This window comes from Triticum urartu, chromosome 5, assembly GCF_003073215.2.
Source record: "Triticum urartu cultivar G1812 chromosome 5, Tu2.1, whole genome shotgun sequence".
Taxonomy (NCBI): domain Eukaryota; kingdom Viridiplantae; phylum Streptophyta; class Magnoliopsida; order Poales; family Poaceae; genus Triticum; species Triticum urartu.
This window is the reverse complement of record NC_053026.1, coordinates 631,868,970-631,885,788: the sequence shown is the minus strand read 5'-3', so window position 1 is coordinate 631,885,788 and position 16,819 is coordinate 631,868,970. Positions and strand designations below refer to the sequence as shown.

Below are 16,819 nucleotides of genomic sequence, written 5' to 3'. Positions count from 1 at the left end.
CCTAGGTGGCGGTCGAACCATGGATGGAAAGGAGGCGTAGGCAAGTCGGAGCTTGCGTCCGGGTGGAGCGGCGGAGGTCCGACAAGGCCTAGGCTACGAAGTGAGTGGTACAGCAGCAACATCGTTTTCCGGACTACGCGGGCAATGGCGGAGCTTCAAAGAAAAAGTTGGGCGGGCCAGGCTGAAAAAGAGCACACAATTTTGAGGCATTAGTCACTAATCAGCCCCTTTTGTTGTCATTAAATTTTCACCCTATGTTGACAAACAAGTTAGCAGCACGATACTCATCTTGTACCTTGTTATGCAAGCTTGTTTCAATTATCTTCATGCACTCAAATGCACTTAAGAAAAAATATGTAGCATTAGGTACAAACACCAACTGATTCACCAAAGAAAAATGCATTAGTTATGCTCGGTTCAACCAATTGATAATAGAAACACATGCTCCAGAGATAATTAGAAATCACCTAGCAACATCGATGTTAGGAGGTGAACATAGGCTCTACTCGGTAGTTGTCGGCGGAGGCCGAAGCCCGGAGGGGAGGGAGGATGGGGACATGGAGAGGTCGCATGGAGGCGAGCGGAGCCGTGGAGCAGGAAGAATGTTGAGGCTGACATTGTGGCGTCGGACAACAACTAAGGTGAGGTGACGCGTGTGAGCATTCTCGTGTCTGTGTTTAGCAGTGATGAAGCTGTGCTATCCGTGCGGTGGTGGGGTTGGTTGTGTCATGCAAGATCTGCGTCTGTGCGAGACACGGGCAGCGACGGCTGATCCTGCTGTGTGGTATACTCGATGGTGGACTGGGCTGAGTAAAGCATACATAGTAATAAAAAAAGTCATGGAAATCATGGGCGGGCCATGGCCCGGTTTTGTCCCAACTAAGCTTCGCCCGTGTACGCGGGTACAGACCAACCGGTGACAGAGGGGCGGAGTGATAAAAACTGGGCTCTGAATCGAGTTTTTGGTTGTGTCCGGGGTGTCGGATGCCTACGTGGCATAGGTCCGGACATGCATTGACCTTTCTCAGGTCTACTTTCAATTTATGACAATTCAGACGTTTAGACCGATCCACGACGTTTGACGCACGACCTTGAAGAATACATTGTTCGGACCACGTTTAGCAACACCTTCATGAAGGACGTGCAAATGTGACATGTGATCAATTCACGCCAATGTTGTGACAAAAACGTGCTCGCCGTCGCCGCCGGCCACACGACACCGCCGCCACCTCGTCTGCGGCTGCGAAATCGAATCGGAACAGACCCCGTAAAACCTTGAACATTCCTCGCGTCGCACAAGTGAAACCGACTGACAAGTTCAATTCTTCACTTGCACACGAACAAATTCTGAATTCTCCCCTCAAAAAAGAAAAGAGAAAGGATGAATTCTGAATTCGAAGCACAGACTGACAGACAGGCAGACAGAGTCAGCCAACCAAGTATGAGGTTGAACACCCCGCGCCACGGGCGCGAAATCCCCGAAACGCCCCGCGCTGACCGGGGATCCCGGCGCGTCCACACCCTCTGGCCCGAGGGCAAAACGGGGAAGCCAAGCACGAACGAGTTCCCCCTGCTCCCCCGTTGTTTTATTCGGCGCGACGCTCCGCATCAACCAAGAAACGGACGCCCGCGGCGAACGCGCGACGAGGGGAAGCCGGGACCCGAGCCAACCAACTCCTCCCTCCCTCCGGCGCTCCTTCCTGATCCGCTTCCTCCGCCGAGCGATCCCACTTCCGCTTTCCCACCTCTGTGCGCGTGAGAGAGGGCCGGGCCGGGTCGGGACTCGGGAGGAGGTAGCAATGGCGGACGCCTGGGGCCGGGCCAAGCGCGCGCTCGTCACCAAGCTCTGCATCCGCGTGCCGGACCGCCAGAGGGCCATCGAGGACGCCCCGCCGCCGCCGCCGCGACGCGACGCGCATCATCCACCGTCGGCCGCGGCGCCGGGCCCTGCGACGGGGGAGGAGGAGAGGGCCAGGTCGCCGTCCGTGTCCTCGCGGCGGCTCTCCAGCTCCGGCAGCCGGGGCTCCAAGGTGAGGGTTTCATCTTCTTGGCCATCTCCATCCATTTCCCAATCTTGTTTGTTCTTCCGTTCGCTCCGGCCCGTCCCAAACCGCGTGGAGACGTGGGGGAAAAGATCGTGCGGGGATTGGATTTGTTCCACGGTAGCAGTAAAAGATCGCCGCAGGAGTTTGACCGTGCTCGTCATCCTTCCAAAAAAAAACAGTGTTCATCATTTCCGTGTCTCATCTCTGCATGTACTAGTGAAAGATCACCGTGCGAGTTTGACGGAGTTCATCGTTTCCGTGTGCCATCTCCGTCAAACAAACAAAATCGGGAGAAATTTATTTCTTTTGGTGTGCCTTCTCTTATTAACATTAAAATTTATTTAAAAGATACTGTGATATTTATTGCCGTGATATTCACTGAATGTGCTCACCAATTTCCCAACTGTTTTTTCGTGAAATTCATCCTTCTCGAAGGAACAAGTTAATAGATAGATCCACAAGTCACGCCAATTCTTTTGCTTTCTCGCCTGTCACCAGCTACCTGCAGTTTTCAGTTACCAATTGTTTTCTCTTTGCTTGTCCTCATTTTGTTTTGACCAATCATCTGCCACCAAGGCGGTAAGTTTCCTCACAAGGAAATCGCCAAACTGAAAAGTCCTTCCAACTTGTACTACACCTTGTGAACACCAACTGAAATTAACATATGAGGATTATACTATACTAGTGTAGTTGCCCACGTGCCTAACATGTTATTTTAAATAAATATAAAATCCATGGGCCAGGGCATGGCTCACCGGATTGAGTTTGGAGGCTAGGCCAGAGCTGTAGCTGATGGATTGCATTTGTTTTCTTATTTGTTTTTTCTTTGATGAAAGATTGCATGTTTTTTCTACAGTTATACTGCCACTGAAGAACAACTGGAGTATTTCGTGGCTGCAGGCTTAACCTGTAATGCCCTCTGGTGCAGTTTGTTAAGTTTTAACTGTAGTATCATGGTCATGCAGTAACATTTTCATATTTATTCTTTTCCTGCCGTTTGTCTTTCCATGTGCGTTGACTGGTTGGTAGGCCGTCAGTTGGCTTCAACAACCAGAGTCCTTTATGCAACGTGGTGAATTACTTTGACTTATAAAAAATATTTTCTGACGCCAAATTGCCAACCCACTTTATATAGCGAAATAGTACTGTGTTAATTTTCCTCTGGTCAGTCACTTGGACTGCTCCCGAGCTCCTTCATGACTATGTTTACTGTGGTTTCATTCAATAAAATGGGTGGAACCAGGGGAAACCCCTTTCTTTCAAAAAAAAAAGAAAAAGAAAGAGTATGTTAATTTACTTTGGTTTTACTGCTCTGATTGTTAATGCTTGCCAAGAATGAAAGAAAGCAGAATACGGTGTTAGGATGTTCCGGTTCATATTTTCTGATATCGTATACCTGATGCCAATTTTCAAGCTATGCAAATTCTGGCTCTTGGACCTTCATGAGAAGTGTATAACCAACCTTTAGTTCTTCTCTTCTATTGCGTGACAAGTCCCTTCCATTTGATTGGTTGTACAGAGCCTCATGCAGTCTTGCTTATCCGCAGCATGCTGAATGAAAATCTGCAACACTGTTAGTGTGCTTGTCTGATGTGTACGTCAACACAAGTGTTTCAATGGCATTATTCTTCAGAGCACATTTTTTACGCATCATTCAGAGCACATTTTATAACCAATTGGGGTAGAAGCTATGTTTATTTTTGTGCTCAGTTGCAAGCTCTGATTCTATCATGCTAACTCCTTTGCGCTGGCTTTCTTGATTCCAGAGGGTATGCGCCATCTGCCTTGGCAGTATGAGGACAGGGCACGGACAGGCCCTGTTTACTGCTGAATGCTCCCATAAGTTCCATTTCCATTGCATCACTTCAAATGTTAGGCATGGCAACCATATCTGCCCAATATGCCGTGCCGACTGGAAAGAACTGCCCTTCCAGGGACCTCAACTTGCAGATGCCACTCATGGGAGAGCTAGAGTAAGCCCGGTAAATTGGCCCCAAGACGACGGACACATGGCTGTTATCCGCAGGCTTTCCAACTCATACAGTGGAAATCTGCTGGAGCAATTTCCTGTCTTCCGTACTCCTGAGGCAGACATTTTCAATGACGATGAGCCAATAGATATTCAGTCTGAAACTGTGGAGGAGAACAATGCAGTTACTGGTTTGGTTGAAATCAAGACATATTCAGAAGTGCAAGCCATACAGCAATCAGTGACCCAGAAGGTCTTTTCTATCTTGATCCATCTCAAGGCTCCAAAGTCCTTGGAGTCCGTGAGCTCCCGTGCACCTCTTGACCTTGTGACCGTGCTTGATGTCAGTGGCAGCATGAAAGGGGCCAAACTTGCGCTTCTCAAGAAGGCAATGGGCTTTGTCATCCAGACGCTTGGACCCAATGACCGGCTGTCTGTCATTGCCTTCTCATCTACGGCACGGAGGCTCTTTCCCCTTCGCCAAATGAACGTCAACGGACGAATGCAAGCCATGCAGGCTGTGAACTCCCTTGTTGATGGTGGCGGCACAAACATTTCTGATGGGCTAAAGAAGGGTGCTAAAGTCATTGAGCACCGTCGGCTGAAGAATTCTGTTTGCAGCATCATCCTTCTGTCAGATGGTCAAGACACATATTCAGTACCAACCTTTGACGACGGGGTTCAGACAAACCACAGCATGCTTGTTCCTCCCTCAATCCTGCCTGGAACAGGTAATCATGTGCAAATCCACACCTTTGGTTTCGGTGCAGATCATGACTCGGCTGCGATGCATGCTATTGCTGAGACATCTAGCGGCACATTCTCATTTATTGATGCTGAAGGCTCAATACAGAACGGATTTGCTCAGTGTATTGGTGGCCTCCTCAGTGTTGTGGTCAAGGAGATGCGGCTGGGCGTCGAGTGTGTAGACGAAGGCGTGGTACTTACCTCCATCAAGTCAGGCGGCTATGCAAGTGAAGTAGCCATGGATGGACGTAACGGGTCAGTCGATATCGGTGACCTGTATGCAGATGAAGAGAGGGGGTTTCTGATCACCCTACATGTCCCAGCTGCACAGGGGCAGCAGACTGTACTGATCAAACCAAGCTGTACATACCAAGATGCAGTTACAACAGAGAGCATTCAGGTACAGGGTGAAGAAGTGAGTGTTGAGCGTCCTGCATACTCTGTGGACTGCAAAATGTCTCCTGAGGTTGAGCGCGAGTGGCACCGTGTTCAAGCTATGGAGGACATGTCCGCTGCGCGGGCTGCAGCCGACGGAGGCGATTTCTCCCAGGCCGTGTCGATCCTCGAAGGCCGCACGAGGATCCTGGAGTCACAGGCAGCACAATCTTCAGACAGCCAATGCCTGGCGCTGATCACAGAGCTGAGGGAGATGCAGGAGAGGGTGGAGAGCCGGCGGAGGTATGACGAATCAGGAAGGGCCTTCATGCTGGCAGGCCTGAGCTCACACTCATGGCAGAGAGCCACGGCACGCGGCGACTCGACGGAGCTCAACACCCAAATTCACACCTACCAGACGCCGTCGATGGTCGACATGCTGCACCGCTCGCAGACTCTTGTGCCCGCCGTCGTCGAAATGCTGAACCGCTCCCCGACCGTTGCTCCTTCACGCGGCTCCGGCAGGTCGGTGAGGTCGACAAAATCTTTCTCCGAGCGGCTGGCGTGACGTGACCTGACGTTGCTTATTCATCAGAACCAAGTTTCAAGAAATAACCTGTGAAGTGGTTAGGTGATTTGAGACTATCCAAATTATTTTTTAGTTTGATTATTCCTACAGCTATTGCTTCGATATATTTATCTTAAATACTCTAGTGGCCTAGTGGGCATGGGGTTAGAAAAATTGATCTTGGGACATACAAGTACAAGTAGTTTGCTGTACATGATCAGCGACGCTCGAAAGGGAATGATAAATGTCATACCTGATAGCGGCAAAAATGTCACCCTTGAATTGATGAGGATGGTGAAAGCTTTTAAGCGTCGGTTAATAACAACATCCTTGTGCACTGCATTCTTGGCCGACAGTGTTGGTTATGTCTGTTCAATTTTCTGAATTTGGCTGGCTTGTGCAGAAAATATTATTATTTTCAAACTGAGGAGTAGAGTTTGCCTATTTCATTCGTCATGAAATTCATATGAGGTTCCTACTGAAGATCTCAGCCGCCACCTAAAGAGGCAGTTTTACTAGTTTAACTTGCAGAGCGCATATTCCTCTTCTCTAAGTAACAGGCCAAAAATCTAACGGGTGAGAAGCTTGATCAAGTACACTAGTAGGATCACAAGGGAAGATACGAAAGCAAGCCAAATACTCCCTCCGTCTCACAATATAAGATCGTTCTAGCTTGAAAAGTGATCTTATATCGTGGGACGGAGGGCGTAGCCCGTATCGCAAGAGCAACCCCTACAACAATTATCCCCTAATCTTTCCAGAGAGACTGAAAAAAAAATCCAAGAACATGGTTCATGATCCAACTCAAGTTCATCTTTATCCCAAACGCACAGCTCCCTCAAGTATATATACCTCGTTAGCGAGCAACAAATGAACTTGCAAGTGATCTGTATCTTCCGCGTAGTCACGGAAACTGCACTTCTAGTTCTCACTACCACTCCAACCTCTCTTATGGATGTCATCTTTAGTCAAAATACTACTATTCTTGAACATTAGCCGAAGAAAAACTTTAATTTTCAAAGGCACTTTTAGGAACCAGAGTGCCCTTAAAGGACTCTAGTTAACCTTGTAAGGCTTCCATCACTAGCTTAGATACATCGGCTTAGCTGCAATCTGGCCAAATACTCCCTCCGTCCCACAATATAAGATCGTTCTAGCTTGAAAAACGATGTTATATCGTGGGACGGAGGGAGTAGCTCGTATCGCAAGAGCAACCCCTACAACAATTATCCCCTAATCTTTCCAGAGTGATCTATATCTTCCGCGTAGTCACCGAAACTTCACTTCTCACCACCACTCCAACCTCTCTTATGGATGTCATCTTTAGTCAAAATGCTACTATTCTTGAACATTAGCCGAAGAAAAACTTTAATTTTCAAAGGCACTTTTAGGAACCAGAGTTTTCTTAAAGGACTCCAGTTAACCTTGTAAGGCTTCCATCACTAGCTAGGTACGTCGGCTTAGCTGTAATCTGGCCAGAAGAATTAAGCCCGGAGCCCCGGATCGACATCAGTCACTACAATTATGATCTTGCAGTTGCTTCCATAAGTCAGCCAACTCATCCCTCAAACTCCTCTCTAAACCTTGATGATCGATGTGTGTACAAGTGTATTAGCTACAGATAGATTTTGTTACTTAGATCGCCCGTGTTTCAGTCATTATGTACTGAATTCATATGGTGAGTTGAGCAACTCGGTCAAGCTCCTGTTCTCCCATATATGCACAGGAAAACATTAAGCATAAGGCCGATTGGATCATAATAACATGCTATATATCCACTGCCAAGCATTGAGTAACTATGTGTACGACTGAAAACCAATTGTGAAGATAGGTGTGCATGGCCATTTTTTGTACAGCTAATTAGCTACAAGGTGCATAAGATATTGCCAAGTGGATAGGGATCTGCACTGCTTGTTCATGAACCGAAGAAAATGTGCTTGATTGACAGAGAATCGTAAATATGTCTGAATCAAAATTACATGATGCTGCAATTTACAAGCTAGCTATGTTGACATGCTAACTGAAGAGGTTGGTAGTGGTACAGTGCACCTGATCATGGGCTCATCATGGCTCATGGTCATGGGTAAAAGGGTAAACATGTACACGAGACATGCATGAAGAAGAACTATTGGCATGCGTGCGTGATCATGCATGCATGATCCTTCCTAGATATCACCGCCGGGATCATATACCTGCGGCCAGTAGTACTGAAATTAACCTGCAGGCAGTATTGTATACCTCTCCTTCTTTCTTTCTTTACAGCGGGACACATGCACATTGCCGTAGTAGTGGTAGTAGCACACACACTAGCTAAGCTAGTACTCGCCTGAGTCACCTCCGCTGGAGCCGTCCTCCCCGTCGACGAGCCGCCAGAGGCTGTCCCACAGCGCGTCCTCGTCGTCGGCCGGGAGCGGGAGGTCGAGCACCGCCGACGCAGCCGGGCACGGGCAGTAGCACCCTGCAGTCTCCATGCTGTTCATGTTGTCGCCGGTGGTGATCACGGCCTGGTCCTCCTCCGGCGGGCTCTGCTGCTGCATCATCATCACCTGCTGCTGCTGCTGCTGGTGGTGGTTCTCCTGTAGCTGCATCTGCATCTCCTGCTGCTGCTGCTGGAGGAGGTGCAGCGCGTGGAGGTACTGGCGGTGCTGCTGCTGCTGCTGGAGCTGGTACTGGTGCAGCAGCTGCGCCCTGGCCCGCCTGGACGGCCGCGCCTTCTTGAAGTGCGTCCGCCAGTAGTTCTTGATCTCGTTGTCCGTCCTCCCCGGCAGGCACCGCGCGATCGCCGACCACCTGCATCCGTCCATCCATTCACCCACGCGTCGCTCAGTTAGGCACCGCCCAAGCACCCAAAGATACAGTACGTGGGCATCTACTACAGATGCTTGCACTGTACACGTTCGATAGATGGATGAAATGCCGTATGAAGCGTGCGTGCTTACCTGTTGCCGAGCATGGCGTGGAGCTGGAGGATGACGGTCTCCTCGTCGGCGGTGATCTTGCCCCGCTTCAGGTCCGGCCGGAGGTAGTTCACCCACCGGAGCCGGCAGCTCTTGCCGCTCCGCCGCAGCCCGGTGAGCTTGGCGACGGAGTTCCAGCTGCCCTCGCCCTGCTGCTGCACGTACTCCGTCAGCAGCCGGTCCTCCAGCGCCGTCCATGGCCCCTTCCTCCACGCCCCCTGCAGCACCGCGCTGCTCATCGCGTCCATGGCCATGCAGCTCCCTCCCTAATATACTATCACTCCTTCAACTGGCCAATCTCTATTGCTAGTTAATTAGCCACTAGGATTAATACTATTCGATGGCTGTGGCTACGCTATCTATTGCTGAGGTTGCTGGCTGCGGTTCCCGGCTTGTATGACAGCTAGAATCTCCCCGCGCCGTGCCCGCCATTTATACCGCCGGGCCGGGCTCCATCATCTCGATGGCGAGCTTGCCGGTTGAGGAGATCGGCGTCGCGTCCTTGTCACCAGCAGCGACTAACAATTCCACTCCCACTTGCTAAGCTTATCGACATATAATATTCCTCTTCTCGCTGACAAAAAGCTCCCCCTCTTCTATAGCTACTAGAATGTTGTGTGGTGAACTGGTGATGCAATGCAAGTTAAATCTCGCAAGCATCTTTACCCCACCTTTACTGTTTATAGTTTATTGTATCCTAAATTCTGATCGAGCTGATCAATCATCCCACATATGATGATGGTTATCGATCTGATGACCTTTTGCGCGTCTACGTACGTGTGGTGTCAAATACTACTATATATACTGTAAGCATCCACTGTATTTTCAAATGGAGATGCTAGCTGCTGGTCTTCTTCTCAAGTACTATAGTAACCTAGCTGGTATTTGACTGGCGCTTGTTTTTGTACAAGTCGCTGACTAGCGGGCCCCACAACACGTATTGGACCGGAGCTAAATTTTTTGCCGAAAGTGAAAAAATTAACTATGGTTAGGTATAGTCTTGTGATGCTGATTAGCTCGCTTCAAAAAGGAAAAGAAATTTTTTGTACGCTGCGACGCGTTGTTTTGAAGCATGCACTCTCACGAAGCAAATTATTTCGCTAGTCTTTGGATTATCAAATGTTGAGTTGCACGCTTACCTAACTGGTCTAGTAGTATATTCTACGAGACTATGAGTAAGATACTACTCTAGTTTTGCAAACACATTGTGAAGACGAAAAAGTAAAAGCGAAAGGTAAGATGTGTCTAGCTAAGCATGCATTGCAATTTTCAACCTGCAAGTGGAGCGGACAATCTTTTACATCAACGAAGCCAGGACGCGGTTAAAGTCAGTGTTAACTATAAGTAAACAACCATTTAGGGACTTACGGTCAATGCCCCAAAGTGGTACGTAGCTATATTGGGTAATGGAGGTCAATGTTGACCAGTCTTAAACGCGTACTTCATAATTAGTAGCTCAATCCAGAGGAAAGCTGCCACACAACTCATATTTTCAACCTAGTGGAGGAATCGATCCGTTAGTTTATATAGCAGCCTGTTTAATTAGTAGGGCTCGACCTTGAGCTTAAAGCAAATTAAGCTGCCCATGCAAACAAATAGTGTAGGCCGAAGGTTCTTCTTAGCAACAGTATTAGTTTTATTTATGTGTTTTCCAATAACCGCCTTGCATGGACGTGGATATTTTCCGAAAACTACAAACTGAGTTAAAGTAAAAAAAATCCAAAAAGCTACAGTGTTTAAATATTAAAGTGAGCCATGCACCAGCAAGGTTTTTTCGCAAAAAGAAATGTACCGGCAAGTTTTTTGTAAAAAAGTCATTGGTTTGCAGGCTTGGTACAAACACTGAGGAGTTAGAGCAACTCTAGCAGACCCGGCAAAACGCGTTTGCAGTTTCACAAACATCTCGTTTGTAGGTCGAAAACTAGCGCGGCCGAACAGAAACCGTATCTAAAACTGCATAATTTAAAAAAACAGTTTTGCAGGAAAAATTGCACCTCGTTGACGCGAGTAGTTCATCACATACTATATAGATTTTACGTGATCAAACACTACAAACGCTAGTTCATACTATATACTACACTAATACTAGTACTAGAGGGCTGGGGATCTGACGGCGGCGAGGTCATGGCCATGGACGACGCCATGGAGGAGCTCAATCCTCCTTGCCGGAGCTGCAGAGGTCGATGTACTTCGCGTCCTGCTCCTCGCGGATGCGGCGCCACTCCTCATCCTTCTCCTTGGCGACGAGGTTGGCGGCGACCGCCTGCCGCCTCTGGAGGTCTTCGAGCTTCTCCGCGTGGCGCCGGCGCTCCGCCTCCTCGCGCACGCTCCGCCTCCTCGCGCATGCTCCGCCTCCTCGCGCACGCTTCGCTCGACAATGGCGGCCGCAACCGCGTCGACGTCGGAGACAAGTCTTCCGGCCCGACGACTCCGCGGTGGCCGAGCGGAGCGGGCTCCTCGGGCTCCTCCTTGACGGGGACGAACTCGAAGTCGTCCGGCTCCTCCGACCACTCCCTCTTCACGGGGAGAAAGCCCGCGCCGGAAGAGGAGGAGCTCCCAGCGTAGGAAGATCTCGCCGCGGAGGAGAAGGACGCTCGCCGGCGGTCATACTCCTCCTTCTCGCGGACACAGAAGCAACACTATTAGTTTTATTTATGTGTTTTCCAATAACAGCCTTGCATGGACGTGGATATTTTCCGAAAACTACAAACTGAGTTAAAGTAAAAAAATAAAATCCAAAAAGCTACAGTGTTTAAATATTAAAGTGAGCCATGCACCAGCAAGTTTTTTTCGCAAAAAGAAATGTACCAGCAAGTTTTTGTAAAAAAGTCGTTGGTTTGCAGGCTTGGTACAAACACTGAGGAGTTGGAGCAACTCTAGCAGACTCGTAAAATCTCGACCCGCAAAACACGTTTACAATTTCACAAACATCTCGTTTGCAGGTCGAAAACTAGTGCGGCCGAATATAAACCGTATTTAAAACTGCATAATTTGAAAAATCAGTTTCGCGGGAGAAATTGCACCTCGTGGACGCGAGTTGTTCATCACATATTACATAGATTTTACATAATCAAACACTACAACGCTAGTTCATACTACATACCACATTAATACTAGTACTAGAGGGGTGGGAATCTGACGGCGGCGAGGTCACGGCCATGGACAACGCCGTGGAGGAGCTCAATCCTCCTCGCCGAAGCTGCACAGGTCGATGTACTTCGCGGCCTGCTCCTCGCGGATGCGGCGCCACTCCTCGTCCTTCTCCTTGGCGGCGAGGTTGGCGGCGACCGCCTGCCGCCTCTGGAGGTCTTCGAGCTTCTCCGCGTGGCGCTGGCGCTCCGTCTCCTTGCGCACGCTCCGCTCGGCAATGGCGGCCGCAACCGCGTCGACTTCAGAGACGAAGTCTTCCGGCCCGACGACTCCGCGGCGGCCGAGCGGAGCGGGCTCCTCGGGCTCCTCCTTGACGGGGACGAACTCGAAGTCGTCCGGCTCTTCCGGCTCCTCCGGTCACTCCCTCTTCACAGGGAGAAGGCCCGCGCCGGAAGATGAGGAGCTCCCGGCGTAGGAAGATCTTGCCGTGGAGGAGAAGGACGCTCGCCGGCGGTCGTACTCCTTCGTCTCGCGAACGCGGAAGCTCGCCGGCGGCGACAGGCCGCAGTTGGTCCACTTCCGGGTCCCGCGCTTCCTCGCGTCGTCCGACCGGACGCGCCGCTCACGCTCGGGGTTGCCTCCGCCGCCGGAGCTGCGTCCGGAGCTCCACATGCGGCCCCACATGGCGGCTGAGGCAGGGCGAGGTGGTCGCCGGTGGCGAGAAATGTGGAGAAGGGGGTGGGGGATTGCGTGGCTCGGCGGCGGCGGGGATAGGGTTTCGACTCGCAAACGCGCCGCGGAACCGTAGATATAGCGGTTGGGGCGTGCGGTTTGCGGGCCGCGGCAAATTTTTTTATGGGTCGGGTGAGTATGCGGACTCTGTTCAGGCCGGAAAATTGGGCCGAGCCCGCATACTCGCCGGAATTTTACGGTTCCGCGTGTTTTGCGGGGTCTGCTAGAGTTGCTCTTAGAGTAGCATTTTGGGTTGTGAAAAAAGTGCTTGGTTTTGGGTTTTTTCTTTCACAACTCACAAGTCAGCTGTTATTGTCACCAAAATTTGAAATCTAGAAACATACCGAGTCAATTGTTTTATTATTATTTTTCTATGAATGCACATTTCTTAAAAGGGCCATGTGATCCCAAGAAACAAATACGAGTTGTGGTGAACTTATGCCCTTTTTCATCGCCAACAAATGTACATGTGCATGTGCAAAGCACACACAACTAACTAAAACATAAGAAATGTTACAATCGTTTATCATTTGTAAATATATCATTTGTTACTATTTTGTACATCTTTTCTGACATCAATATTGAATTAATTATGCATGATAATAAAGATAGGCTGGTGTGTTTTAATTAAGCGTCCTTCAGGAACAATAAAATTGAAATTTATATCATTTTTTGTACAAAACATGTATACCTCAAATAATATCATGTGAAGAAACTCCATAGGCACGCAATATAACCCTTCTTGTGTGTGCAATGCAGATTAATTGGTGAGTAATTAGGAGGTGAGAAATACAATTAGGACCATGAGACTAAAAAAAGTTAGGTTTTTTTTTGTTGGCACATACTCTTTTTTACATCTAATTTCCTATTCATATGTTTTTCTATATATGTGTTTTCCATTTTTCCCTATCATGCATTTTTAGGACCACACGACTCAAAGAGACCTTGTTGAAGACAGTTCATGCATGACCCCACGAAAAGAAAAACAATACTAGTCATGTTCCAAATGATCACGAATTGGAGAAGTTTAACCCTAATTTAATGAGAACCATATATGCTCATCCTAAAGTTATTTGCCTATGAGAAGCTATGCAGTCTCTTTGGATTATAGGAGTGACACAAGAGTGGAATAAAAGCATGAACTTGACATGAGTTACTACAAATGCACAATAGAGGATCACAAAACACTTTAAGCAAAACCCAGGAGTGATCATTTGTATAAAACATAAAACAAACACTCTCCAAGCAAAACATAAAACAAACACGGAAAGAAGGCATCCATCCTACACAAATGAGTGGGAAAAAAGAGGTCTTAGTTGATGTTAAAGTTCCTTGCAAACTTTTTGTTGCAGCGAAAATCCTTCGAAATTAGAAGCATAGAAAAGTATAATCTATGAGAATTTTGCAGTGTTTGTCCTAATATAAACAAAAGGGTGTGGCTAGTTCTCAGTCGACTAAGACTTAACCAAGTCTCAGTGAAGTAATATACTCTATATAAGAAGAAGGAAAAAATGAAAAGATTTTTATTGTACGGATCTCCATGCAAGATCAAAGGCATATAGCATCGACTGAGACATACCGAAGTCTCAGTTAGCAAAACTGTAAACAAAATCATATATACCAGCCAAATAGGCCTCCGTAGAAAGCTAAGCCCTGCAGTGTACAACGACATCATAAGGCATGGCTTAAGGACTTGTATTACACCAATCATGGCAATCCTTAATAAGTACTTGCATGAAGTTCTAGTACCTGTACAGCGCATAGGTCTACTAAAAGATGAGCATATATATCCACCGGCCTTGCTGCGAATCAAATCTACTGGTATCATGCATGTTCTATGTATGTGCTGCGGCTGCATGCGCGAGCTCACCCCATGCCTCCATCCATCCACCCATCTGCATCTGCAACAGGATAGGTAGATAAACATACAGCGAAAAAGGAGCCCAGACAGGACCAAATGGCTTGGCCTCAATCAAAAAGACCCGATTAAACAAACGTTTTCCGTGGTGTAGCTTTTAGACCGATCCATCCATGGAAGACGAAAGGACGGAGGGGCAGCTGCTGCTGTTACGTTGTACTGTTGGCTCTGACGTTAATTAATCTGTTAGGCCGCGTAGGTGTCCAGCAAAACACGGCATCAATCGCTTTTTAATACGCTTTAATCGGTCGTCGTACAGAACATACATATGCATGCGTGGACGCCCATTGTGCATGTCCACATCCTCCGAAAGATGCAGAGTTGCAGACGCAGAGAACTTGAAGAAAAGTGATTTTGATCGACTGTTGTTGGTTTGACCAAGATGAACTTACACCTGGCCATGGCGCAGAGGCCGGATCGCAGGCCTAACTCGACTCATCCTCTGAAGAGTTCTGATGTGAGGTGAAATTGAACTGAACTCAACTCCATTGTGCTCATTCACCAGGCCAGTCAGAGAGTCGGCGTCAACGTACCCTAGCTAGGTCCCTAGCTAGCTTAGCTTAGCTATATGTGATTACTGATTAATCATTCATGTAAGCTAGCTTTACAAGCCTATCACACGTAGTAGATATTTATGTTTGTTGGTGCAATTTACGGGAAGGAGCCTATATACGATGTGTTAGTGCGTCTAGAATGAGCCAAAGCCAGTCTAAAAGGGGTTTATAAGTCTCCAAAAGAAGGAAAATGACAACCCGAGTGAAACACGACAAAACTTATCCGACTAACTATGCCGAGATATTTTGCCTATCCGTGGTGATTGATTAGATCAAGTTAGAGTTACCCATCCTTTTTCCTGTTCTTTTTTTACTTTCCTTTTTGCTAGTGTCTATTTTTAATTTCTTGAAAGTGACACGTCACTAACAAGCATGCATGAACACTCCATTTTCTCGGTTAATTCCTCCAGACAGGGCATATTCATCGATGTGGTACTTAGTACTATGCATAAAACAACATGCCAAGATCGTATTGGCGTAGTACATACATTAGTTAAAGTAATCTCCATCAAGCTAGAGATCTCCTTCCCATTCGAGCCGATCTACATGCCTGCTGTAAAGTGTATCCGCCTGATGATCCTTGCCTTTATTCCCAAAGGAGGAAGAACACAAGCGTAAAACAAACTAGATCGCATCAAATCCGACATCAACTTAAACAATTTTCGAACAATCTCATTGCGAACTTGAGAGGCTCCAGGTGTCACTTGGCTTTGCCACTCCGAGAGTTTTAAATACGCAGCTGAGGCATCGCCAGGAGATATCGCTCCAAGGCTGATTTGCTTAATTAGTGCATGGTGGCTTGACAGCAGCCACATGGCATATGGTCTCTCTCCACATAGTACAGGTATACAGCTGGACTTTGTCTCTGGCTGCGATTTGGGTCTTGATTAGTTTAACCTGACCACGTACGTACAGTGGTGCCTTTGCTAATGTGGCATTGGCGATTGATTTTCTTAATATAGATCAGTGGACGTACTGCCACACCAAAGAGAAAAGACTTGCTATAGTTTATGTTAGGGATACTCCATGCACAAATCATGTGCAAAGAGACGTTCTTTGCACACCTATACAACGCCCCTAGTGTCCACTGTCCACACAATTTAAAGCCGGCAGATGGCTAGCAGCCATGCATGCATTTTTGGGAATAGATATTCAAGTTAGGGAAATGACTGTAATTTCCTAAACCGAGAAAGTAAACTAAACATGAAATATATGGAAAACCAAACATTATATTACTCTCTTTATTATTTCAATGTAGCTATCGTTGTCCTATCACACACACAAACTAATTAGGAAGAGCACTAAATTTATGGAAAGTAAAAAAAATGGCCATGCATATTCCAGTGAATTAATATATGAGAATGTTAAGAATCGGACGTCAGATTTTTAAGCATGGCAAATAGGACATTTTTATGGCAAACTAGAATGATGCCCATGCGTTGCAACGGGATATAAATATTTTAATACGTTAGCTTGTGATTTACCTGTCAATAATAATGTGATTGTGTAAATAAATTTTCATCAAATTCTGACCGTGAACTACCTAATATTTTGATTAGAAGTTTGGTAAGTAAATTAAAGTAGAATTGATTCAGAAGGTAAGTAAATTAAGGTGATTGATTGTCATATACATGGAAGGTTGGACAAAAAGGTGGTGGAAAGAAAGGTGAAATGAGAATCTTATGTTAGTAGAGGAGAGATTACGTTGTCGTGGCATGGCAATTTAAAAATGTTTGATTTGTCATGCTTAAAAATTTGACATCAAATCTTTAGTGAAATCCATAATATAATGCGACGATTTACCCATTTTTAACATTAACTAGTAAATGCATATGTGCAATGCACGTTGATAGTTGCACGAGGA

The 16,819-nt window shown here is 47.2% G+C and overlaps 2 protein-coding genes across 2 annotated transcripts; one reads left to right on the top strand and one right to left on the bottom strand.

Annotated features, from left to right (window-relative positions):
• Positions 1-1,597: 1,597 nt before the first annotated feature.
• On the top strand, positions 1,598-6,059 carry LOC125511413 (E3 ubiquitin-protein ligase WAV3-like). The gene is made up of 2 exons (XM_048676776.1): positions 1,598-2,030; positions 3,812-6,059. Exons 1-2 carry the CDS (start codon positions 1,800-1,802, stop codon positions 5,702-5,704), a joined length of 2,124 nt encoding a protein of 707 aa, XP_048532733.1. The 5' UTR covers positions 1,598-1,799; the 3' UTR covers positions 5,705-6,059.
• A 1,526-nt stretch (positions 6,060-7,585) lies between these two features.
• LOC125506390 (transcription factor WER-like) lies at positions 7,586-9,053 on the bottom strand. Its single transcript, XM_048671211.1, has 2 exons — positions 8,644-9,053; positions 7,586-8,494 (listed from the first exon to the last, which is right to left on the bottom strand). The coding sequence occupies exons 1-2, from the start codon at positions 8,913-8,915 to the stop codon at positions 8,020-8,022; spliced, it is 747 nt and encodes a 248-aa protein (XP_048527168.1). The 5' UTR covers positions 8,916-9,053; the 3' UTR covers positions 7,586-8,019.
• Between the last annotated feature and the right edge of the window lie 7,766 nt (positions 9,054-16,819).

Coding starts and splice junctions, on each gene's coding strand:
- LOC125511413 (XM_048676776.1), top strand. CDS start 1,800: ATGGCGGACGCCTGGGGCCGGGCCAAGCGCGCGCTCGTCACCAAGCTC. Junction 2,031..3,811: donor CCGGCAGCCGGGGCTCCAAG/GTGAGGGTTTCA, acceptor TCTTGATTCCAG/AGGGTATGCGCCATCTGCCT.
- LOC125506390 (XM_048671211.1), bottom strand. CDS start 8,915: ATGGCCATGGACGCGATGAGCAGCGCGGTGCTGCAGGGGGCGTGGAGG. Junction 8,495..8,643: donor CACGCCATGCTCGGCAACAG/GTAAGCACGCAC, acceptor GGACGGATGCAG/GTGGTCGGCGATCGCGCGGT.